This window comes from Gorilla gorilla, chromosome 4, assembly GCF_029281585.2.
Source record: "Gorilla gorilla gorilla isolate KB3781 chromosome 4, NHGRI_mGorGor1-v2.1_pri, whole genome shotgun sequence".
Taxonomy (NCBI): Eukaryota; Metazoa; Chordata; class Mammalia; order Primates; family Hominidae; genus Gorilla; species Gorilla gorilla.
Window position 1 is genome coordinate 143,675,897 of NC_073228.2, and position 25,977 is coordinate 143,701,873.

A 25,977-nucleotide genomic window follows, 5' to 3' on the forward strand; every position below is an offset into this window, starting at 1 on the left:
TCCTGAGGTTTCATTCTGCTCTTCCAGGCCTTCTCAGCCCCGGTAGAAGTCGGGGGAGTCAGGGAACTATGCTGTGAGTTCACTTGAGAGGTCCTTCTGAAAGTCTGATTTCATTCCCTCCGGCTGCAGTGGAGCTTCTTTCCCTGTTCTGGCCCCTACATGGTTTGCAGTGGCCTGGGGAAACCTCCCAGCCTCCTCTGGGGCCTTCGACCCTGGGCCTCTGACGCTACTCTTCCACCCACCTTCCATCTGCAGTGACCCCAGCCTGAAGGATGGCCTGTCAGACTCAGACTCTGAGCTCAGCAGCTCGGAGGGGTTGGAGCCTGGTAGTGCAGACCCTCTGGCCAACGGGTGCCAGGGGGTCAGTGAAGCTGCTCATCGGCTGGCACGCCGTCTCTACCACCTCGAGGGCTTCCAGCGCTGTGATGTGGCCCGGCAGCTGGGCAAGAAGTGAGTGTGAGCTCCCCTGCCCCCAACCCTGGGCAAACCTCGTGTCTTCCTCAGACTGAAGAGGGTGTGGGTGACCTTCTTCAGGGGTGCCAGGTGCTGGGGGGGCACTCCCAACAGTTCCCCAAGGACACCTCCTCCCGCCACTGTCCTCATTCCTGGCCTCGCCCTAAATCTGTTTCCTTTCTGGGCTGCTTGGGCGAGGCTGATGCTCTCGGGGAGGGGTGGTGGCGGGCAGCCCCTCAGGGCTGGGGGTGCGGGATGTGGGATGTGGTTATGGGGCCATGATGGATGTGAGGACAGAGAAGCCAGCAGGAGCTGGGCCCAGCTAATGGGGCCAGGGAGAAAGGAGAACCCGGGCCTCTGGGGACACCTCTGGGACCCAGAGCTCAGGAAAGGGCTCCTGGCCTTCATTAAGCCCTACTGTCTATTGGGACAAGCTGAAGGGGCTGAAGCCCCCAAAGCACACACCCTGGCCTTCAGACCGGGTGCAAAGGGAACTGGCTAGATGAGGGCCCCAAAGGGGACCAGGGGACAGGCAGGATTGCAGGACCAAGGAAGTCTGCCGGCACATTCTGCTCACATCTGACCACCAGTGTGACCACCCACCACCTGCCCCTGGCCCTTTCATCCGGATTGCCTCCCAACATCCACATTAAGGCTCTGAGCTGTGCAGGAGCAGGCCTGGCCCTGCAGCACTGCTCACAGGGCTGGGAGACAGTCCAGACCCTTGTCCATGAGTGGGAGGTGACATGCAGGCTAGGCCTCAGGATGCCCTGAGGGCGGTTCAGGTCCTGGATCCTCCTCTTCTCTCACCTCTTCTCCCTCCCTCCACTTCTCCCTCCACCCTCCGCAGTCTCCACGCTGCTCGTGCATCAGGTCCCCGACAACCGCGCCAGCCCAGAAATCACAACTCAGATGCCCTCACCTGTTCTGCTGGGCTGGACCCCCAAACCTAACGCCATCCTTTCAGGAGCCTTCTTTGTGGCCTGCCCCTGCCTTCTCCCATCTTTTCAACCACTCCCTCCAGCAGCTAATTGTCCTCGAGTTTCTCCCATCTGAAAAACAAAAAGTGTTTCTCAACCCCACTTCCTCCTCTAGCCAAAATTCTTGGATTTTTCTGCCCAGGGTGGCCTCTATCCCCTTTCTTTCTCCACACTCAGCCCCTCCATACTGGTTTCCTCTCCCCACACCAACTTCAGAAACCTCTTGTGCCAAGGTCATTGGTGGCCTTGTGTCTTTGAATCTGGTGGTTGCTCCCCAGGCCTCACCTTAGCCCCTTCAGCAGCTTCCATGAGACTGGCCATTTCTTTCTTTTTCTTTAATTAAACTTTTTATTATGAAAATTTCAGGCCGGGCACAGTGGCTCATGCCTGTAATCCCAGCACTTTGGGAGGCCGAGGCGGGCGGATCACCTGAGGTCAGGAGTTTGAGACCAGCCTGGCCAATATGGGGAAACCCTGTCTCTAACAAAAATACAAAAATTAGCTGGGCGCTGTGGCGGGTGCCTGTAATTCCAGCTACTCGGGAGGCTGAGGCAGGAGAATCGCTTGATCCTGGGAGGCGGAGGTTGCAGTGAGCCGAGACCGTGCCACTGCACTCCAGCCTGGGCAACAGAGCAACACTCCATGTATTAAAAAAAAAAAAAAAAGAAAATTTCAAACAAACACGAAAGCAGAGAAAAAAAATATCAAACCTCTATATGCCCATTACTGAGTTTCAAAGTTACTATTTGCTTCATTCTCATTTCGTCTATGACCCACAGCCTTTTTTTCATGTGCTGGAAGATTGTAACGCATATTTCAGGCACTCTATCATTTGATTTATAAATACTTTAGTATGTATCTCCAACTGATAAGGATCTTTTTTTACATAATCATGATTCTATTATAATTTCTAACAAAATGAACAAAAAGTTCTTAATCTCTCCAACATTCAGTCTGTGTTTAATTTTCTCTGATTGTCTCAAAAATGTTGGTTTATTGAAATCAAGATTCAAACAGGGTCCACACATTGCACTTGGCCGATTGTTCTGTTAAGTCTGTTTTAACCAACAACAGTTCTGCAGTTCGGCGGTCCCCCTCCCTTCTTAAGTGCCGTGTATTTGTTGAAGAAACCAAGCCATTTGTCCTAAAGAATGTTCCATGATTTGGATATGGTATCCTGATGGTGTTACTTAACATGTTTCTCTATTTCCCATGGGTCCTGCAAATGGGCAGCGAGCTCCAGGCTTAATTAGAATCAGGTGGAAATTTGTTCTAGTTTTTGACAAGAATTCCTCATGCCAGTCTTCTTGAAATACTGTCTTCGTTGGCCTGCAGGACAACACACCCCACCTCTGGCTGCTGCTTCTCAGCCTCCTTTGCTGGCTTGCTCCTGGGTTCCCACCCCGATTCGGGGCTCTGGGCCAGCCAGCCTGTCTGTGCCCTCTCCTGTTGCATGGGCTCAGCCCCACCCTGAGCTGTTACTGACCAGCTGTGGATTGATGACTCTCACACAGAGAGTCCTCGTCCTGAAGTCTGACATCTCCCACAGGGGACCACCTTCTTGGTCATGCCCCATGTCCATTCCATCTCCTTGTCTTGTGGATTCTGCCCCCTGAATTTCTCTTTTCCCCATGCCTTCTATCTCTATCTGGACAACTATGGCAGTCCCTCTGTGGGTCTCCACTCAGCAGGTAGCGCATTCCAAAATACAGACTGACCATCCCTGCTTTAACCTTTCTGAATCAAGTCCTGGTCCTTCCCCTGGTCCCGGCCTCATCACTTGCTGCCCCATTCTTGCTCTTTAGGTTCTGGCCACATGGCCCTGCTAGTAGCTTCTTGGACATGCCATGCAGTTTCCTCCCTGGGGACACTGCATCATCCCACCCCTACTCCCTTTGCCTGGTTAGCTCGTAATTCCCTGTGTTGACTGAGACATCACCTCCAGAAAGCCTTCCTGACACCCCAAGACCAAGATTGAATGTTATGGCCCAACTGGCCAGCAGCCTAGGGATTGAGCAGGTCTGGGGGGTGGGTGGGTCCGGGTACCCTGGGCCCAAGTAATGCCTGTGATTCTGTCATCCTTGGGCTGGACCCTGCTTCTAACAGACATCCCATACTCTCCTGGCAGCAACGAGTTTAGCAGGCTGGTGGCCGGGGAGTACCTCAGTTTCTTCGACTTCTCGGGCTTGACTCTGGACCGAGCACTCAGGTCAGTGGGGCTGGGACAGGCAGTGCCCACAAGTGGTACAGGCTGCACTTCTGGATTCTCATGTCAGCTCTACCATAAACTTGCTGTACAACCTTGGGCAAGTCTTTTGACCCCTGGTGAGGCTGTGGGGAAGGGGCCACAGGAGCAGCAGCGGCCCAACAGTTAGGCGAGTGCCCGCTTTGTAGTAGCTGTTAGGATGTGAGGGTGGAAATGTAATTGTGACTCTAGGAAAGGAAGGGAGGCTCAGGACTTGCCTGTATTGAACACTTCCTGCCTGCCAGATGCTCTAGGTCTTTACTCACCTTGCTTACTGCATCCTCTGTACCCAGTAAGGTAGGCACTATCATTCCTATTTTTCACATGAAGAAACTATGGGCCAGAGGGATAAAGAGACTTCCCCACAGTCATCGAAGGAGGAGATGGTAAAATGGGATTTTATCTCAACTCTATTGGTGTTTGGACCTAGGGAGTAGACCTCAGGAGGGCCAATTGCAGGTTCCCAGGAGCAGGAGGGTAGAATGGATGGGTGCAGCCCTGTAGTATCTAGCAGGCTCTGGTGGCAGGGGCCAGCTGGGCAGATACTGGCCAGGTCCAGAGCTAAGGGGTAGGGTGACTCATGCATGTTAGACATTTTGACTGTGTTCCACGTGTCTCTTACACTTTAAAAAAATGTAATTTCTGGCCAGGCACAGTGGCTCATACCTGTAATCCCAGCACTTTGGGAGGCTGAGGCTGGAAGATTACCTGAGGCCAGGAGTTCCAGACCAGCCTGGGCAACATAGGGAGGCCCAGTCTCTACAAAAAAGCAGAAAAGTTAGCCAGGTATGGTGGTGCAGGCCTGTAGTCCCAGTTCCTCAGGAGGCTTAGGTTGGATGATCACCTGAGCCTGGGAGGTTGAGGCTACAGTAAGCCATGACTGCACCACTGCACTCCAGCCTGGGTGACAGAGTGAAACCCTATCTCAAAGAAACAAACAAACAAACAAACAAAAACCACATACAAAAAAAGTAATTTCCATTCTTTTTTCTCTGCTTCTGCTGGGATATTTTCGGTTGACCTGTTTTCACTTCACTTCACTTACCCTTTTCTGTTTCTAATATGTCATTAATCCATTTATGCCTGAGGTTGCAATTTTCTGAATTGCAAAATCAGACCTTGGCGATGACCTTGAGCAGTAGGATATAAATAACTCCCACATGCTTAGCGTTCCAATAATGGAACCATAGGCATAAATGGGTTTTGAACTCATTTATTGAGTTTTGAATTTATGTTATATTTTCATTTCTAGAATTTCCATTTTATTAAAAAATTTTAAAAATAGATTCTAATTCTCTGGGTGAATTATCCATCTTTTCCATTATTTTCTCCACCTTTCCCTCTCTTTTTTTGAACATATTAGTTGTAAAGCCTTTGCTGCTAACTCCAGTATCTATCATCTGAATCATCTGTATCTGTTTCTATTGTCTCTTTTTTCTCTTGATTTTCCATCATATATCCTGTCTCTTTGCATGCTTAATAACTTAAAAAAATTGGATGCTGTATACTTTGTATAGAATTATAGTGGTTCTAGATTATTCTGTGTTCCTCCAGAGAGGGTTTACGTTGTCCTTTGCTAAGCAGTTAGAAGGTTTGTGGGGATGCAGTGCTAATCCAATTAAGGTTGCACTGAAGTTTGGTACGGCTCAGGGTTTGCTCTGATAATAGGGTCCAGGCCCGTGGAGTTTTCTACTGGGAGCCTCATGTGTTCAGTTGGGCAAACCCCCTTGTTGGCTCAGAAGCCTAGTTTTGTCTTCTCAGTGCAGCAACACTGCCCCCTCTTCAACAAAATATCCCTCTACTTCTCAGAGGTTTTCTGCTTAGCCTTTTAGCCTCCTGCCTTTCACATCTTTTATATCTCTGAAATTCAGCAACTATCTCAAAGGGAAAAGTGGCCATGTGTTTACAGCCCCTGAAGTCTCCAGCCTCTTGAAGCCACCCAATGCCCTGCCTCTTGCCTGTGCCCATAATCAGCAATGCCCCTGGGGAAAAAGCAGCTGCAGAAGGTCAAACTACCTTCCCGCAGTTCTCTCCTCTCCAGAATCTTGGCCCTTTTGGTCTTTGTTGCCTCAGCAATTTTCCAATATCTTAAGAAAACCCATGGTTTTTATTGTTTTCAGTGGAAGTGTTGGTGTGCTGCAGGCTACTGTATCCTGAGCTGAGTTGTAAAGATTGCTCTAAAATGAGGAAGATTGGTCTGGCAAGGTGTTTAGCGGGGTCAGCTCATGATCAGAGGTGTGGGTGCTAGACTGAGTGCCTTGTATGCCAGCCCAATGCTGAGGCTCAACTGTGCAGGCACTGGGGAGCTGCAGAAGGTACTGGCTGCAAAGCAACATTTTGGAAGCAAATACTGGCCCCAATGTACTGGTGGTCTTTGATCTAGAGGCATGTAGGCTTCTGAAGAGGGTCAGGTGGGAGAGAACAAGCATGAGGTTGGGCAGAGGGGAAAGGTCGGTGTGAGAGGCTCCACAGAGGGAAGAGTAAAAGGGCTGCTGGTGCCAAGATGTGGGGAGGGTGGACAGTGGTGTGGCTACCCCTAGGGACAGCCCAAGAGTTTGGTGGCGGCGGCACTGGGTTGCGGCTTGGGGCAGAGTGTCCAGGGAGGGGGAGTTTGGGCTGGGGAGTAGGAGTTGGGATGGATGGCTCATAGGTAAGACAGGCTACGGTTTGAATGGGGGAGGTTTTGAGAAAGTCCTGGAGGAATGTGAGAAGACGGAGGGGCCAGGCTGGGGGACAGATGGGAGAAGAGAACGGGGAGCAAGAGAGACAGGGAGAGGAGGACAGCGAGCTGTCAGACAGGGCAGTGCTATTATGCAGCAGTTGGTTGCTTGGGATTGGATTTCGAGAGTACTCTGCAGTTCTGGATGCCTTGAGGCACCTCAGAGGGTAAGGGCTGGCCAAGTCATGGCTTGCAGGTCCCAGGGTGCCTTAGGAGGTGGCATGAGAGAGGGTAAAGCAAAGTGGGCATTGCAGCATTTTGGGCCAAAATGAAATGAACTATTGCAAAAATTAGGAACAAACCATCTTCTGAACTCAAAACTGATGGAGACACCAACGGCCTCAGCCTGCAATCTCCCTTCCCAAGGGAATGACCTTTATATTGGGCCTTGAGGGAGATTCAGAGCTGCCCAGCAGAGGAAGGAAGGGTGTCCTGAAGGCCTGGCCTGCTCTGAGGCACTGAATAGTGAAATGCCTGTTCTGTCCAAGGCGTAGCAGGCGGGTATGAGGTTGGAGGCACAGGAGGGTAGTCTGGGCAGTGAACATGACCATGATATGAGGAGCCTTGGTGCTATTCTGAGGGTGCCAAGGAGCCAGAGGTTGTTTTTTTTTTTTTTTTTTTTTTTTTCTTGAGATGGAATCTTCTGTCGCCCAGGCTGGAGTGCAATGGTGCGACCTTGGCTCACCTCAACCTCTGCCTCCTGGGTTCAAGTGATTCTCTTGCCTCAACCTCCTGAGTAGCTTGAATTACAGGCATACGCCACCATACCTGGCTAATTTTTGTATTTTTAGTAGAGACGGGGTTTCACCATGTTGGCCAGGCTGGTCTTGAACTCCTGACCTTGGGTGATCTGCCCAACTCGGCCTCCCAAAATGCTGGGATTATAGGCGTGAGCTACCGCGCCTGGCCCAGTGATGGATTTTAAGCAGTGGTAAGTCCTGCCTATGTGTGTATTTAGAAAGACAACTTGGTGTCAGCAGGGAGGAGGATTGGGTGCGGGGGTGGCCCCGTTGTCCTGGGCACACTATGAAGGTGGTGGCAGCAGAGGAGGATTAAGGTTGAGGTTGAAGAACAAACCATCAGGACTTGGTGGCAACTCAAACTTGGGGTGGGGGAGGAGTTGGGGGGCCAGAGTTGGGCCTGGGGCTCAGCTGGTGGCACATGAAAGAGAGGGGATGACTGAGAAGGAGCATTCTGAAGGGCAGGCATGGACAGGGTCCGGCTGTAGGGGAAGGAGTAAGGAGTGGGCATCCACCCTGAAGAAGAGCAGGTGCTGAGGTGCTCTTCTGTCTTTGTTCTTCACCATCTGTCCTCTGCCTAATTTCAGAAGGTCCCTGGAGGGCAATGAGGACTGAAACTCTAAAGCTTACCAGGTCCCCTGGCCTCAGCACTCCAGAGTGGCCATTCTGGGGGCCAGGGCCTCCTGGGCGTGGAGAGAGCATCCAGACCCAGAGAGTGGGGCACTGGAGCCCTGGCCCCCTAGAGTGGGTGTGTGCTGTGTGTGTGGGGGGGTGGTCTTACCCTGGGTGAGGACTCAGACTGCCCTCAGCAGCTTTGAATTGTCTTTCAGAACATTCTTGAAGGCCTTCCCGCTGATGGGGGAGACACAAGAGCGTGAGCGGGTCCTCACACACTTCTCCCGCCGGTACTGCCAGTGCAACCCTGATGACAGCACTTCGGAAGGTATGGCCCCTTGCCCACTCTGCCTGACCCTCCCCACCCACTCAGCCAGGCCCTGGTCCCCTCCCATCCTGGTCCACCTGGCACTTCGGTCCCGTTGCCAGGCCCAGATGGTTTGTCCTCTCTGGCATGCAGTAGGTGCTCAATGAATGCTAATTGAATAAGCTATGGCACACGGTCTGCCTGCTGAGCAAGGCGCAGTCTTGCCTGTTCTCCTCCCCACTGCCTGGAAGTCCCTCCAGCCTCGGGATTCAGCTCTGGGGCTCTCCCTTCTCTGGGGTCCCTGTCATGGTGCTGGCTGTTGGTGTGGTGGCTGTCCTGGTGTGATGGGGGTCTAGGTCGGGGTCCTCTTAGGGACAGGGCTTGCCCAATAGATGGGCCTAAGTCCCAGGAACTAGGGGACAAGGCCCATTATTGGGAGAGACACAGGTCAATGCAGGGGCAGGGCTGGGAGCTCAGAGCTATTTCTGGGTCTGAGGTTCAAGGTGAGTTTGGCCACAGGAGGCAGGAGTCCGGGCCAGAGTGGGTCCAGGGTGGTCAGGCTCCTGGGACAGGCAAGTGACTTGGGTCCTGCAGTTGGGGCAGACCTGGAGCGTCACACAGGCCCTGGCCCCTGAGGTGAGTTTGGCAGGCGGCCGGCCTCCCTCTGTGTCCAAGGTCTCCTGACGGGTTCCGTCAGGAGACAGGGAGTGGGAAGAGGTTGGATCCTCGCACTGAGAGTGCCACCATCTCTGACTCAGATGGGATCCACACGCTCACCTGTGCCCTGATGCTGCTCAACACGGACCTGCACGGCCACGTGAGTTGGGGAGGTGGCGGGGGGTGTCGCATGTCCTCTCAGGGACCCACCTTGTGTTGATCCCGGCCCCTTCCTGAGATCTCTTACTCAGTGGCCGGGCTTCTTTTTGAAGCGGTGGGGGTTGGGCAGCTTGGCTTCTAGATTTGGCCCCGCCCTAGTTTCATCCACCTGTGATCCACCTGAGTCCCCACCCCCAAGTATGCCAGTGAGAGCAGCTGGGCCACGGGAGTTTAAGATGAGCCACAAATGTGTGCCCCTCGTCCATGCTAAGAGATCATGTGCCCTTTCTGCCCCTGTCCCGCAAGTCTGAATGCAGCTGCATTGAAATACCGTGCTTGGGGCAGCCCCTCCCAAACCCCTGGCCCCTACCAGGCCAAGCAGTGAAGTGACTGGTGTGGGACGCCCAGGCTGTGAGGCTGTGTGTGGTCCAGGCCCCAGGCTGTCTCAGCACTTCTCATGGCTCAATAACTCCTTCTTCTTTCCTCTATCTGCTCCGGGACCCCTCTCTGGGCTCTCTTGCCCTCGCAGGTGGTAAGTGTAGCTAGTGGTGTGCATGCCCTGTGTGCCGAGGCCCCCATCACCATGTTGCCCTTCTGTGTCCCCCATCACCATCTGGCTCCCCCCAATCTCTGCCCCATCATTGCTCACCCATGGTGGTTGGAGCCCCCTGCTAGGTAGGGAATATCTCAGTGACTCATGGGGACAACAGGCCAGCAAGTTAACCAGGAAATCCAGGGGATAGAGGGTGAAAGAAAGAGCTGGGATAGACCAAACTTCAGATTCTACTCTTGCCTCCACGTGGTAGCTGTGTGATCCTGGGCAAGCACTGGCCCTCTCTGGGCCTCAGGTTCCACATCTGTGAGGTGGGAATAATGATCTCCCTGCGGTGTCATGGGCAGGACTGAGAGAGGTAATATACATGGCACCAAGGGGCAGGGTCTGGCACCTAGTAAGGATTTCATTATGAAGAATATTGTTATGTAAAAAGAACAATAGTATTCCTCATTACTGTGAAAATTGAACCAAGGGCAAGCTGGAAGACCCAGCCTGCAGGCCCCTGTAGGGCAAGATTGTGAAGGCCCAGTCTGCTGGCAGCCTGGGCTCATGGGTGCACTGGGGCACCTGGCCTGGGGAGGGCTAGAGCCTCAGTGCCTGCATCAGGAAGAGCAAATATGCGACAGCTTTTGCTAAGTCCACCTGGGCATGCAACCTGAGTGTGGAACAAGAGAGAAGACGCATTCCATATGAATGTCACTCAGCGCCAAAGCCCATGAGCCTGCTGCTGTTCCCCTAGACTGTGCCCTCTGTTTATTGACAGACAGCAGGTGTTGCTGGCCTGCTTTGAAAGGAGCACTCAACAGGCCCCTCACTCCCTGTCCCCACCCCTGGCTGGGCCTCCCTATGGCTAAGAACTGCTAAGGAGGGCGGCAACCACTGTGTAGTGAACCCTGGGCCAAGAGCACTCCGCAGCTTGGTGGGCCTTAGCTGGCATGGTCCCACATTGATGCCACAGCTGAAGAGAAATGTCAGCACTTCATAGATTAGAAGTGGGTTGGGATGAGTGTTCATGTTTGCAGCAGACAGACACTGAGGCTTTCGTCTCTCTCGTTGTTTTTTTTTTTTGAGACGGAGTCTCACTCTGTCGCCTAGGCTGGAGTGCAGTGGCGAGATCTCGGTTCACCACAAGCCTCGCCTCCCAGGTTCACGCCATTCTCCTGCCTCAGCCTCCCGAGTGGCTGGGACTACAGGCACCTGCCACCACGCCCAGCTAATTTTTTGTATTTTTTGTAGAGATGTCTCTCTCTTTACGTGGTACTGCTCAGAGATTAGGAGCGCAGGCTCTGAGGCTGTGTTCTCTGTTGCTCCACACGAAGGCTGTGTGGCCTGAGACAAGTTATTTACTTCACTGTGCCTCAGTTTCCCCATGATAAAGTGCCAGTGTGTAAAGAATGTGAAGTAAAGCTCCTACCCAAGGCCTGGGGGTTGCAGTTACTGGGAGCTCTTCAGAGCACCTGATGCTTTGCACTTTTCCCCTTGCCTCCTCCCCTCCCCCTGTCACTCATCAAGCAGGGACTGAGGCCTGGTGGGTTGTGGGGATCTCGGGAACAGGGGCCCTGCCAGTGCCCACAAAAGAGCTCTGGTCAGAGCGGGAGGCAGTAAGGGGCTATCGGGCTATAGGCATGCTCCTGAGATGGGTGCAGTCTGGATGAGGAACTGGGGAGGATTTGTGTAGAAGAGGCGCTGGGACCCTTGAGGTTGGAGGCTCAACAACAACCCTGCTTTTGTGTTCCATGAACAAGACAAGAAAGGGAGCCCCACCAGTTACAGGAGGTGGACAACACAGAAGTGAACAAGCGATTACAAGTTGTGCAGCTCCATGAAGGGCACACACAGGAAGGTGTGATGGGTCCGGTCTAAGGGTCAGGGAAAGCCTGCAAGGTTTGGGCAGAGACCTGGATCAGCGGGAGTCAGCCATGGAAAGATCTAGGACCACGCATTTCAGGCAATGGGGCCAGCAGGGCTGGTTTTCACCTTGTGGCTGTTGGGAATAGCGCTGCTGTGAACATTCGTGCACAAGTTTTCATTTGAACACCTGTTTTCAGTTATTTGGGGTTCCTACCTTGGAGTGGACTTGCTGGTTCATATATCTGGTTGTTCTGTGTTTAATTTTTTGAGGAGCTGCAGAACTGTTTCCATAGTGGTGTTTGTTTACATCCAGGTGGGAGATGATGGTAGCGTGGGTAGAAGGGACTGACAAGGGAGACCTTTAAGGACTGAGTCTAACGGGACTTGCTGATGGGGTTGGTCAGTGAAAGAGAGGAGCAAGGGTGGCTTTGGCATGTGGCTAGCTGGGGGTGCCATTTCCTGAGAGGGGGAAGAAACTTCTGTGTGGGGGTGGTGGTGAGTGGGAGAGGGGGACTTGAGTCCCGATTTTGACCTGTGTTTCTGATGCCTCTAGACATCAGTGCGGGGAGGCCAAGGAGGCAGTAACATGGATTAGTCTGGGCCCGGTGCAGACACTTGGGCTGAAGACAGAGATGGGGTGGGGTGGAATTCAAAGCTATGGGACTGGCTGATTGCCATGTCCCTGCAGAGAGAACACACTGATGGCCAAGTCCTGGGGCTCAGCGTTATGTAGAGGCCAGGCAGAGGAGTAGGAGAGACTGCAACGCATCCAGGGATGTCGGAGGAAACTCATAAGTGTGAGTGTGTGGCATCTCTGAAGCCCATACAAGACAGCATTTCGAGGAGAAGGGAGTGAGTGGCCAACTGTATAAAAGGCTGCCATGAGGTCAAGTAAAGTGATGGCACAAGAGTGACCATTGGGGTTGGAGTGGTCATGGGTGGGATGGTCAAGGTCATTGGAGACCTTTATAAGAGCACCTTAGGTGGAGTGGAGAGGACAGATGCCAGGTTGAAGTGGGTGAGATGAGCTCAAGAGGCGAGGGTGTGGTGGCCATAGACAGCTCTTAAGATGTCTGGCCTTGCCTGGGGGCCTGACAGGAGCCAGCGGTCAAGTCTGATGTTAAAACAGCCCAACCTTGTGCGTGTGCCACCAGGATCAACCCAACAGACAAGATGCTGCCACTGCAGGAGAGAGAAGGGACAGTGGAAGCTTCCCTTGAGATGAGAAGCAGAGCACAGGTGGGAAGTGGCCTTTAGTGTGAGTGGGGAATGTTGACCCATCTCCCATGTTCATAAGAAAGTGAGGCAGAAAGTGGAGGTGCTGCAGTGGGCTTGGTAGCTCTGGCAATGAGAAGATGAGGGGCTTCTGATGGCTTCTACTTCTACCACGAAGATGAGATGAGGTCCTGAGCTGAGAGTGAAGATGGGAAGGGGACTGACCAGTCAGGATGGGTTTAGTTAAGGTCACAAAAAACGTAACACCCACTAGCTTTAAAAATGACAGCTACTTACTGTTTGAAAAGTGTAGAGTCAGGCAGGGTCCAGGGTGGATTTGAATCAGCCTTACCTCCAGTTAAGAGGTGATCTAATTTCTTGTCATTTTCTTCTGACAGTGATGTCAGCCTCATCCCAAGCCTGGCTTCCCCTACATGGGCCCGATAGATGCAGCAATTCCAGGCCTCACAGCCACACTTCACTGCTTGCTGGAGAGAGCTGGTACCCGAAGTGTCTTCTTAGGAGCTGGAGTCAGGAAGGCTTCTACCACAGAAGCTCCCAGAAAGTGGCTTTCAAATACCATTGGCCCCAGATGGGTCATATGCCATTTTCTGAACTGGTCTCTTTGGCCCAGAGAATACCATGGGACAGTTGGAAAAAGCCTAGGTTACCCGAATCAATCTCTATGGCAAGAGGAATGAGGTGATCCAGGGCCTAGCCCTGGGCTAGAAGGTGGGGTCATTCTTCCCCACCCACACCTCATTGCTGATACATAATGGGAAAAGGGTTTTGGAGAGAGAGAGCCACAGTGTCTACTACAGGGACTTTGAGGCTTAAGGGAAAGGAAAAGCCATGCCATGTTCATGGAGGATGAGAGCAAACACAGGAACTGTGGCAGTCAGGAGTCTCCATGCCCATGTGGCTGTGGTTATAGACATAAAATCAGACCAATTAGCAGAGCTGTATGTCCTGCAAGTGTATTTGGTTGGACTTGGATACAGGTACAGTATAGGAAATCAGTTGGGTTTAGTCAGTGCTGGGCTTTTTCTAGGCACATATGACAGAAGCACAAAGGGGCAAGAGAGATGTTTGCAGGGAAGTGGTTACTGATGGGGCCTGGGGTCTAAACTGGATAAAAAAGAAAGAGAGGACCTTTGAATCTTGTATTAGTCCATTTTCACACTGCTATAAAGAACTTCCCTGAGACTGGGTAATTTGTAAAGGAAAGAGGCTTCATTGACTCACAGTTCCACATGGCTGGAGAGGCCTCAGGAAACTTACAATCATGGCGGAAGGGGAAGCAGGCATCTTCTTCACGAGGTGGCAGGAGAGAGAAGAATGTAGGAGGAACTTCCAAACACTTATAAAACCATCAGATCTCCTGAGAACTCATTCACTATCATGAGAACAGCGTGGGGGAACCATCCCCATGATCCAATCACCTTCCTCCCTTGACATGTGGAGATTACAATTCGAGATGAGATTTGGGTGGGGACACAGGGTGAAACTGTATCAGATCTCAACAGAGGACCAAAGGGTTGTTGGAGTGAGGGTTCTAAAGAATGGGGGAGGTGGAAGAGCAGGAGATGGGGGTCAGGAGTTGTATTTGAAATGGGGGTTTTGGAGATGATGCCAGTGCTGGTGATGATGGGTGATGACAGGTCAGCAAATGAGCCTGGGATGTACTGAGTGGGGGATGTCAGGGAATGGTGATTCGCAAGCTCCAGCCATGAGAAAATGGCAGTGTGGGTTAGAATTGGAGACGGAGACGAGGAGAGAAATTCCAGAGGTATTTTTGTTGCACAGCCTATGGCACTGGTCAGTGGACTGAAGGCTGGGGTAAGGGAGGGAGAACCACCAGGGTTGAGGCAAACAGAGAGGGAGGGGTGGGTGGGAGAAGTCATTCCAGGAGAGCTCAAGCTGAAACAAAGATTAATTGTTTTTCAGGAACAGCTTAATTTCTCTCCAACCTTGTGTTGCCTGAAGGGTGGCAACAGCGGGAGTTTCTGGCGAAGCGCATTGGGGCTGGATGGTGGAGGGCTGGAGGGACAGGCCAGGGGTTTGGATGCTATCCTGAGGTCTGCAGAGGTCTGCCCATTCTCAGATGGTGACAGAGCCTCACACAATAACCTTAAGGGAATACCAAGTATAATTAAGGTTTAGCCTAGATTTGCAAATAGTGGCAAGGGTTTTTCTGCCATAGGACCTTTGATCAGCCCCTCCCCTCCTCCCGAAGGATGACGTCTGCTTGGCCCGCCTCATCCTGCTTCTGAAATGACCCTTAAAGACAGGCTAGCATTGTTCTGATCTCAGGGCCGTGCATGGAAATCAGACTTGTGGGAAAAGGCCTGGCTCCTGTGGGGCAAAGGCAGTGACACAGTTTTACTATGTGGATGATGGCCTGGGCATCACCCTGTACCCGTCTAGCCTCTACTGTGGGCAAGGAGATGAGTTTTGAGGAGATGGTCACCCTGGCCCTAACATGCCAGGGTCCAGGCCTTGGGATGGGGCAGTGGTTGGACCCGCTGTGACTTTCCTCTGCTCGGAGACAGAGGCTGTGGGAAGAAGTCCAAGGGCTCAGGAAAGACTGGGAGGCCCTGTAGATCCAAATGGGGTGGGAGGGAGGGGAGGAACTGGGAATTCAGAGGCCCCAAATCATGGACCTCCCTTGGGCTTTGGGATGATCTGGGTGCATGTCTTTTTGCCTGGTTGTCATTATAAGTATTATATTTTAAAGCAGATAACTTACCCAGTATAATTTCACTTCTTTGCATGAGTCTTGCTTTTTCGCCCTGAGAAAGATCAATTCTAGTGAATGTTTCATGTGGACTTGAAAAGAATATATTCTGTGTGTTGGTTACAATGTTCTATATGTGCCAGTAAGGTGCCTATATGTGTTGTAAAAATCATGTATATTCTTAGTGATTTATTTTCTTGTTATGAAACTTACCATTTTAACTATTTTAAAGCTTACAATTTAGTGGCACTAAGTACATTCACAATGGTGTGCAATCGTTGCCACTGTCTAGTTTCTGAACATCTTCAACACAACAAAAGGAAACCCCATACCCATCAGCAGTCATACCCCATTTCCTCCTCCACCTGGCCCCTGGCTAATGCTATTTTGCTTTCTGTCTGTGTGAATTCGTCTACCGTAGATATTTCATGTGAGTGGGATCACACAATATGTGGCCTGTTGTGACTGGCGTCTTTCATTTAGCATGTTTTCAAGGTTGATTCATGCTGTCGCATGTATTAGTAGTTCATTTTTTAATGGCTGAATAATATTCCATTGTATGGATATGCCACATTTTGTTTATCTGTTCATCTCTTGATGGATATTTGGGTCGTTTCCATCTTTTGGTGATTGTGAATAGCGCTGCTATGAACATTCGTGTACAAATTTTTGTCTGAATATCTGTTTTCATATTTTGGGGGTATATACCTAGGATTGACTTGCTGGGTCATAGGATAATTCTACATTTAACTTTTTGAGGAAGTGCCCAACTGTTTTCCATAGTGGCTGAACCATTTTACATTTCCACCACCAACGTGCAGGGGTGTTCTAATTTCTTTACATCCTCACCAACCCTTTTCTTTTTTTTGAAAAAAAAAGAAAAAAAAAAAAAAGATAGCCATCCTAGTGTAGTGTGATCCGGTATGTGTGATCTGTAATGTGAAGTAGTATCTCATTGTGGTTTGGATTTGTGTTTCTCTAATGATTAGTGATGTTGAGCATTTTTTTCATGTACTTTTTGGCCATTTGTATATTTTCTTTGGAGAAATGTCTATTCAGGTCCTTCATTCATTTTAAAATTAGGTTGTTTGTCTTTTGTTGTTGTATTCTTAGAGTTCTTTATATATCCTTGATACTAGACCCTTAGTAGATACTTGATTTACAAATTTTTTTTCTCACTCTGTGGGTTGTTTTTCATCTCTTGATAGTGTTCTTTTTTTTTTCCCCCCCTTTTGAGACAGCATCTCTCTGTTGCCCAGGCTGGAGTGTAGTGGTGTGATCCTGGCTCACTGCAGCCTCAACCTCCTAGGCTCAAGCAATCCTCTCACCTCAGCCTCCTGAGTAGCTGGAACCACAAGCATGTGCCACCATGCCCAGCTAATTTTCTTCCTTCCTTCCTTCTCTTTCTTTCTTTCTTTCTTTCTTTCTTTCTTTCTTTCTTTCTTTCTTTCTTTCTTTCTTTCTCTTTCTTTCTTTGTTTCTCTTTCTTTCTTTCTTTCTTTTCTTTCCTTCTTTCTTTCTTTCTTTCTCCTACTTTCTTTTCTTTCCTTCTTTCTTTCTTTCTCCTTCTTTCTTTCTTTCTTTCTCTTTCTTTCTTTTCTTTTTTTTTTTTTTAGAGACAAGGTCTCCCTATGTTGCCCAGACTGGCCTCAAACTCCTGTGCTCAAGTGATCCTCCCACCTTGGCTTCCCAAAGTGCTGGGATTACAGGTGTGAGCCACCACACCTGGACTTGCTTTTTTTATTTTTATTATTGATTCAATCTCTTTACTTGTTATAGGTCTATTCAGATTTTCTATTTCTTCTTGAGCCAGTTTTAGTAGCTTGTGTATTTCTAAGAATTTGTCCATTTCATCTGGGTTATCTAATTTTTTGGCATAGAATTCTTGCCAACTTTTTGTCTGCTTGTTCTTCCTGTTACTAAGAGAGCAGTGTTAAAATCTCCAGCCAAGATTGTGAATATGTCTTCTTTTGGTTTTGTCAGTTTTTGTCTTGTATATTTTGAAGCTATGTTACTAGATGTATACAGATTTAGGATGATTATATCTTCTGGCAGATTGACCCTTTTATCACTATGAACATGTCCGTCTTTATGTCTAGTAATGCTTCTTGCCTTCAAATCTATTTTGTCAGACGTTAGTGTAGCTATACTGGAGTTCTTTTGTTAGTGTTTATGTGGTATATCTTTTTCTGACTTTTTCTTTCAAAGATTTCTGTTATTTTATATTTAAGGCATATATCTTGTATCATATACTTAAAAATAAAATTTGGTAATAATGTTAATTTGAACATTTAATGAATTATGACATATTTGAGTTTAAGTATATCAAGTGACTGTTTTCTCTTTGACTCCTCTGTTCTGTTTCTTTTTTTTTTCTTCTTTTGCCTACTTTCGATTAAGTATGTTTTAGAATTCAATTTCCCTGCTCTGTTAGCTTGTTGTGCATTCTTTCGGAATTGCTTCTATGGTTGGCAATTTGCATTCTCGACTTATAAAGTACTTGTACCACTTCCTGGGCAATGAAATACCTTGAAACACTTTAGTTCCATTTACTGCTCTCTTAACTTACATACTCCTGTTATCATGCTTTTAACTATTATATCTCTCTATATTTTATTCCCTGGGAAACTTTATTGTTGCTCTACATAGTCGATTTCCATTTAGAGTTACCAATTCTTTTTGTTATTTCATTCATTTCTGCTTCTCCACATTTCCATCTGGGATACTTTTTCTTCTTTTAGTATTTTCTTTCTTAATTTCAACTTTTATGTTGAAGTGTGACTGGGGTGTTTCCTAGGACCCTTGTCCTTGGTGGACCCTGAACTCCAATCTCTTTTCTCCAATCCTAAGAGGCCACTTAGCCGCTCAGCCCCTGGCCACTGCTGGGAAGGAGCAGGTGCTTCGGGGAGGAATGCTGCTCTTTCTGGGGTCACCTCTCCACACTCCCCTGCAGGATCCTCACCCTTGAAGCCTTCACTGCTTTTGTAAAGCCTCCAATGCTGCTGGGAAGGTTCACCCACAAGAAGATAGATAGTCTGATATTGCTCAGATTAGAAATCTTGCCGTGTTATTTTTTGATTTTGTGTTCCTGACCAATGGCTGGGGAATGTTCCGTTTGTGTGGAACTCAAAGACAGTCTTACCAACATTGCCCTCATAATCCTGTATTGCAAATGTACACACACGGCTATATACTTATATATGTACACACACATATATATGTAAATCTACACAGAAAAATACAAAACACACTTGTATCAAGGCATACATAGGATCTTTTCTCCTGAACTATTTGGAAAAGGCATAGAAAGTTCTTGCTTGTCAGCTACTTATAAAGCCTTACATCATTGTTTTCTGAATGATTTCTGTGGTGTGTGAATGTCCCACATGATGCTAATAGAGTGTCTTTGCTGAAATAGTGCCAATGTCAGTAAACTTGGGAAATGACATGGAATCCTCTCCTTGGAGACACCAGCACAAATCAGCATGGTAAAGACTCTGAAACATGTAAATAAAGTTGTTCTATTATGAAATCTTTTTTTGAGAGAATACCTATTTCCATCTCCTGGAATACCAGAGTTCTGTAGGTAAACCTTGGAAAACACTGCTTTAGAGCAAACCCCAATCCACAAAATCCTACAGTGATAAGTATCTGGTATTCAAGAGTCTTCATCCTCACAAAGATGAAGTGCTGTTCAATGTTTTCTCAAATGTGGGGACTCCAAGGAGAGTCTGGAAGTATGAATATTAGGTGTTGGGTTTGCAGAGTTTGAGCCCCTCCGCTACTCATTGGTTAAAACAAGAAGGCAGAACTTGGGGATTTAGTCATTTCCAGCTCTTTGCCTGTTTCTACCTCTGAGTGTGAAACCATCTGCTTGGGTTCTCTTTGTCCCAGCTCAGCTCAGCTCAGCATGAGGCACTTGTGTGTCCGTGGCAATTGATTTTTGGCTCCCATAAACTTTCCCTCACTTCACCTATTACTTGGAAGGCTTGCTGCCCCTCTGTGCAGGTGAGAGGGCGAGACAGTTGTGGCAGAATATGCAGAGCTTCTGCTCAGAAGCCAAGAGGCCTGGGTTCAAGTCCTAGTGTTGAGTGACCTTGGGAGAGTTAACCGTGGAGTAGCGGTGAGAGCACGGGATTTGGTTTCAGACACACTTGGCCTTTTCACTTCCTTGCCTTGTGATCATGGGCATGTCACTTCACCTTCCTGTACCTCAGTTTCCTTACCTGTCAAATGGGGATAATAAAAACAGGCACCTCACCTCCTCCTTGGGGTGAGAAAGAAATAAGATAATGCATGTCAAGCACAAGACCTGGAACATAGTAGGCACCTGGCAAATGTCAGCTCTTACAACTCTTCATCCAGCCCAACTCCTTCACCTGGGCTGCAGAAGAAGCCCAACCTCTCGAGATGCTTGAGAATCAAGTACAGTTCTGACTGTGAGAAAGAGTTTTGTAAACTCTTGGAGACAAAAGAAAATTCACGCAATTTAATTTTCATTATTGCCCTTAATGCTGCCTCATCCCTCTGGCTGGGCAGGGCAGGGTGTGTGGGGAACACACCAGCCTCCTTCCCTACTCTTAGGCAGAACCATTTCTCCATTACAGAACATTGGCAAAAAGATGTCCTGTCAGCAATTCATTGCCAACTTGGACCAGCTGAATGATGGCCAAGACTTTGCCAAAGACCTGCTGAAGGTACTGTCTGCTGAGTGTCCGAATCCCATTAGCTGTGCCCTGCATGGATAGAGAGGAGAGAGGTCTGTGCCTCGTGAAATCCTGGCATTCCAGGCTGTTAACACAGGGTGCATGGCCATGATGACAAAGTTAGAAACCACTGAGCTCAACATTTGGCTGTTCTGTGTTCCCTGAGTTAGGCAGAGGGGAAGGCTTTGTGAGATTTGTTTTTAGTACTCCATTACCACCATTGCTGTCACAGTAATAATCAACACTGCTATGAACTGTCACAGCTGCCACCCACCACAACCACCACCACCACCTTCACCACAAACATCATTATCATCACCACAAGGAAAAGCCCCCTCATTCCTTCAACATTACCAGGAATTAAGAGAATCCAGTTTTCTTTTGAGGCTGAAGTGAAGGGTGGAACTCTAGCCTTTCTAGTCTGGTCATTTCTCCACTGAGGAAAAGGAGCAGGTTTTTGGTGGCTCGGTGATGGGCTCATTTTTATTATTTTTATATTTTTGAGACAAGGTCTCATTCTGTCACCCACCCTGGAGTGCAGTGATGCAATCATGGCTCACTGCAGCCTGGAACTTTTGGCCTCAAAGGATCCTCCCGCCTCAGCCTCCCAAGTAGCTGGGACTATAGGTGCATGCCACTGTGCCTGGCGATTTTTATTTTTATGCTTTTTTTTTTTTTTTTGTAGAGCTGGGGATCTCACTATGTTGCCCAGGCTGGTCACAAACTCCTGGGCTCAAGCAATCCTCACACCTCAGCCTCCCAAAATGCTGAAATTACAGGCGTAAGCCACCACACCCAGCCAGCTTCCTTTTTAAATAACGGGTTTGAAGAATCTGATGATACTACAGGCGTAGTTGAATAATGAGTTCGGAGGTCTCCATCCAAACCCTAGTGTTCCATAGAACATTGTCTCCATCACTCTTCTTACTATACTATATTCTTCACCATTGAGAAGCATTTGTTAAGAACATATTTGTGAGATCAAACAATCCCAGTCCCACTATCCACCTATCCATTTCTCCCCAACTACCCATTCACCTATCTAACCACTTCTGCACCCATCCACTCATCCTCCCATGCATCCACCCAGACACTCAATCATTCACCTACCCATATACCCACCCATTCACCCATCACCCATATATATATATATCTCTCCCCAAACCCTCCCTTCCCACTCCTCGCATAGCAACCACTCACCCACTCACCCGTCACCCACACAGACACCCTGTACTCCTCAAACACTCCCTCATCTACTCACCTCAACAAACATCTCCACATCTACTCACCCATCCCCCATCACCCATTTCCCACCCATTCACTTACCCGCCAACCCACCCACCCATTCATCCTCAAATCTATCAACCCAATCATTTACTCAATCATCCACCCAACACCCTGCCATTCATTTGCCCACCCATATCCTCATGCATACACCCCTAAATCTTCCTCATATACCCTCTGTCTACCCACCCATCTTCTATTCATTCACCCATCCACCTGCTTATTTCCCCACCCATCCTTCCATCTTCCACCTGTCCACTTCCCCATCCATCCATTCACTCACCCATCCTCCCGTTCATCCTCCCATCCATTCATCTACCCTGTCGAGCACTTGCTGTATGTCGAGTTCTGGATTATGCACTGGAAATTCAGTAGTGAACAAATGGACAGCCTCTGACCTTGTGAAGCTTACAGTCTCCTACGGGAGATTGACATTAAGTGATCACATAATTAAATACCACCCATCTATACATCCACCCACCCACTCACTTACCCATCCAGCAAATAAGTATGAATCAAACACCCACTTTGCCCCATTGGCTGAAAAGGTGCTCCCTCACTGTACCCATGTTATTGGTGGTAGATGGGGGGTTCTTTGACCCTTCACCTGAATTCCCCCCTCTCTCTTTTCCCTCTCCCAGACCCTTTACAACTCCATCAAGAATGAAAAGCTGGAATGGGCCATGTGAGTAGTGACTATGGGCACAGGTATGGGGAGCCTACATCCCTGGGTGGGGGAGTGTGGGGGTGCAGGTCCGTCATTCTGACCACTCTCCATGGTGCTGATCCCTCCCAATCCAGGGCCTGACACCTGTGTCTAGCTGGTGCACACCTGGTGTTGAATTCCCCTTTGGATTCATTTTCTGTATTGAGAAAAAGAGTGCAATGTTTGCATTGTTACAGAATAGATTGAACTGTGACTTTAGTTCTATGATGTCCACAGCTGGTTTTCTATATGGGGATAGTGTTCCAGTTCCCATTGATGACCGCTCCTTTCCCTTTGGGAAGTAGGCAGACAGGAGGCATGAGGCCCCTATAACCTGGAGAATATGACCACGTTTAGGTGGTGACTGTTATTGACAGTGGGAAGGGGAGAGTGCCCTCTAACTTCTTCCCCTGCAAAGGCAGTGAGACCTATAGGTCTCATCAGGAAAGAGGGGTGTTGACCTTGCTGTTTGGGGAGACCGTGAAAGGCTCTGCTGTGCTCCCCAGGGCAGGCAGGTCCATGTAGAGGCCTCAGGCAGGGATTAGCAGGAACTCCAACCCCACAGGGAAGAGCTGGCACTCTTCTTCCAGGGCTCTCATGGGGGCCCAGACTTCAGGGCCTTACCTGCTGGCCTCCCGCTGCCAGCATGTCGGTGGGGTTTGTGCAGCAGCTTCAGTCTGGCCACGGTTAGTGCTCCCTGGGATGGAGAGAGGAGAAGGAAGACTAGGAAGGAGACCTGGTGACAGTTAAGTCTCCACATTTGTGATCAAGGGTGACAATTGAGGCTTGGAGGACAAAAATCAAAGATCAGAGGTCAGAGGTCAGAGGTCAGAAGTGGAGATGAGAGGAGGGGTCAGAGATCTGGATCTGCGGTCTGGAATTGGAATCTCTTCATCTCTGCCTCCTGGGGCTGCCCTTCCTCCATGACCCTGGCTCCTGGAGAGGAGGCTGGTGGGGAAAGGCCATGACGATGCGGGGCCGAGGCCTCCCTGGAGGTGGTGCTCAGGCCTAGTACTTCCCTAGTGATGAGGACGAGCTGAGGAAATCCCTGTCTGAGCTGGTGGATGACAAGTTTGGGACAGGCACGAAGAAGGTGACGCGAATCCTGGATGGTGGCAACCCCTTCCTGGATGTCCCACAGGCGCTCAGTGCCACCACCTACAAGCACGGCGTCCTGACCCGGAAGACTCACGCTGACATGGATGGCAAGAGGAGTGGGTGTCAGGCTGGGAGAGGGGCATGGGAGGGAGGCTGACACAGAGGGGGGCGCCCCAGGCCACTCTTTGGGGACAAACATACAGGTGGACACGTAGTGGGAGGTGGGGTTGGAGAGATTGCAGAGGGTGGCTGCAGCCACACTACCAGTGCCCTCCTCCCCAGCGCCCCGTGGGAGGCGTGGCTGGAAGAAATTCTACGCAGTGCTCAAAGGGACCATCCTGTACCTGCAGAAGGTGAGAGACTGCCCCAGAGACCTTACTCAGAAAGGGTCAGCTCAGTCCCATCCCGCCCTGGCCTTGTGGCACCCCAAAGGCCCCAGGCAGGACCTGGGGCTCAGGCACATGCCGGGTCCTTCCCCAGGCTTGGGCCCTCTCAGGGCTTTGGAGGTTTTTGGGAGAATTTGGTGCCCAGTGGCTCAGTGGACTCTCAGCATGAGACCTGTTGAGGCCTCTGGGACAAACTGGGGTAAGGGGAGGAGTACCTGGATTCTTGTTGGGGTGGGTGAGGCAGCAGGAACAGAAAATTAAGGGAGCCTTAGGGTTAGACAGAGAGCAGTGAGGGGAGGGGAGAGTGGAAGGTGTGGGTCAGTGACCCTAGCTCGCCCATCCTGCCCCACCCAGGATGAGTACAGGCCTGACAAAGCTCTATCGGAGGGTGACCTGAAGAACGCCATTCGCGTGCATCACGCTCTGGCCACCAGGGCCTCTGACTACAGCAAGAAGTCCAACGTGCTCAAGCTTAAGACAGCCGACTGGAGGGTATTCCTCTTCCAGGCACCGTGAGTAGGAGCTGGAGCCCCTCACTCCCACCTGGGGCCCAGGGCCACAGTGACCCGGCACACAACCCCTCTCCTTCCTGTGAGTCAGCAACAGAGCATGTGTATCCACATGACACAGACCGACAGCTGGGTCCCTCCAAAGCAGTGGTTCTCAATGTGTGGTTCCCCTCAGCATCATTTGCAGTCTCTCTGGCCCCACCTTAGACCTACTGAACCCAAAACTCTGGGATGGCTCCAGCAACTGTGTTTAACAAGCCCTGCAGGGGCTGCCAAGTGTGCTGGAGTCTGCAATGTGGGGCAGGTGGCATCTTTACGAATCATCCTTCACTTTAAGTGTGGGAAAGATGCACCCTCCAGGTAACCTGTAAGGCTGTCCTACCACCTCTCGTCCTCCTGTGACTTGAGATTGGGGTGCACATGTCACATGAGCTTGCAAGGAGGCAGGCTAGTGGATGAGGCCTCAGGATCACAGTGCCAGTGCTGGGCAGGCAGCGGGGGAGGGCAGGAGGGCTGTGGGGCTCACCCAGTTGCTATTGCCTCTGATGATCCCCAGTTCACAGTCACTCCCACCTATTCACTCCAGGGCCACTAGCTGTGGACCTGGGAAGTTTGATTTTCACATGAGAATTCGGGTGTGCCTGGAAGCTGGGACAGAAAGGGAGCTCCGTGCATAGCGCTGGCCAGGCCCATCCAGCCCCCATGCGTCCTCCCTCTCCCCTTTACCCACCCATCTAGAGGTACTGGTGCCTTCTCAGTGCCAGGCCCAGTGCTGGGTACGGGATGCTGAGTAGGGGACAGGGAGTCCTGTGTGAGAGGCCGGCACCCTCTCCCCGTCCTGTCCCCAGGAGCAAGGAAGAAATGCTGTCCTGGATCCTCAGGATCAACCTGGTGGCAGCCATCTTCTCTGCCCCGGCCTTCCCAGCTGCTGTCAGCTCCATGAAGAAGTTCTGTCGGCCCCTGCTGCCCTCCTGCACCACCCGCCTCTGCCAGGTACATGTTCCTGGGTCAACATTTTGCCTCCCCAGGCTGCCATCCTCAGCCCAGGCCCCCATCCAGCAGCCCCACCCCAGCTCTGTCTCTGGGCTGGGTGATCCTGGGCTGAAGGACACCAGAGAAGGACACCTCTTCCCTCCATCCCAAGCACCCCACCCTCACGTCGACAGGGAGACCAAGGCATGGCACACAGGGGCCACAGCTGTGGCAGGTGGCATGGAGCTGCCTCTATGCCAGTGCATCCCTGTGGATGTGACCGAGAGTTGGTGGCCTTGTGTGCACCTGGGCACAAATGCAAGAGACTGTGTGTCACAGGGAGCTTGCACAGGTGACACCTGGCTGATGCTTCATCCAGTGCTCTTTTGCTGCTCTCACCTATTCTTAAATGTTTTATTTGTAATCCTGGAAAACCCAACACACCCATGCTGCAGGTTCTCAGGGCTTCTTTGGAGAGGACAGGAGAAATGGTGGCCCGGAGCTTGAGAGGTAGAGGGCAGCGGAAGCCCCACACTTCCTCTTTGCCAGTGGCCTTTCCCACTAGGCCTTGTCCCGGGTCACCCCACTGAGCTCCTGAGCTCTTGCTTCTGCCCAGAACCTCTGTGCAATGCACGTACACCATGTATGTGCACAAACCATACACATTCACGTGTGTAAACACACAGGTGGTGACTCATACACACATGCATGCATGTGCACACAGCACCAGGGGGCCTGGCTGTCTTGTAGTGGGTGGGATGTGTGCGTTTGCCCATCAGTGACAGTGTCTCCGCCTGTCTTTGGGTGTGATCCTGGGTCTGCAACCATTACGTGTATCTGCGCATGAATGTAAGAGAACGCGTGTATCATATGGAGCAGGGGATAGCGGGGCCAGGCTGGCCTTGGTCCGGGGTGTTTGTGTGTGCACATGGGAGTGCATATGAGCTGGATTTTGTGTGGGGGTCATTGTGTGTCTGTGTCAGGGACTATGTGCACATATAAGTGTGAGCATCTCTTGTCTCCTGAGCCTGCGGTGGGGTGGCTGGGGGGCATTGAGGAAAGCTGATGCTGATGGGACCTGG

General features: G+C 50.3%; 1 protein-coding gene across 6 annotated transcripts in view; it reads left to right on the top strand.

Moving 5' to 3' along the window:
• Nucleotides 1–25,977, top strand: part of PSD2 (pleckstrin and Sec7 domain containing 2) — a 48,794-nt gene that overhangs the window by 18,200 nt on the left and 4,617 nt on the right. For all 6 annotated transcript variants that reach the window (XM_055389176.2, XM_019028408.4, XM_055389175.2 and 3 more), the window contains 10 exons: nucleotides 256–450; nucleotides 3,562–3,642; nucleotides 7,968–8,080; nucleotides 8,818–8,876; nucleotides 19,842–19,931; nucleotides 21,866–21,909; nucleotides 22,954–23,144; nucleotides 23,311–23,381; nucleotides 23,769–23,926; nucleotides 24,772–24,916. In XM_055389176.2, coding sequence (XP_055245151.2) covers nucleotides 256–450; nucleotides 3,562–3,642; nucleotides 7,968–8,080; nucleotides 8,818–8,876; nucleotides 19,842–19,931; nucleotides 21,866–21,909; nucleotides 22,954–23,144; nucleotides 23,311–23,381; nucleotides 23,769–23,926; nucleotides 24,772–24,916 — 1,147 coding nt within the window. The remainder of the gene's footprint in view (nucleotides 1–255; nucleotides 451–3,561; nucleotides 3,643–7,967; nucleotides 8,081–8,817; nucleotides 8,877–19,841; nucleotides 19,932–21,865; nucleotides 21,910–22,953; nucleotides 23,145–23,310; nucleotides 23,382–23,768; nucleotides 23,927–24,771; nucleotides 24,917–25,977) is intronic.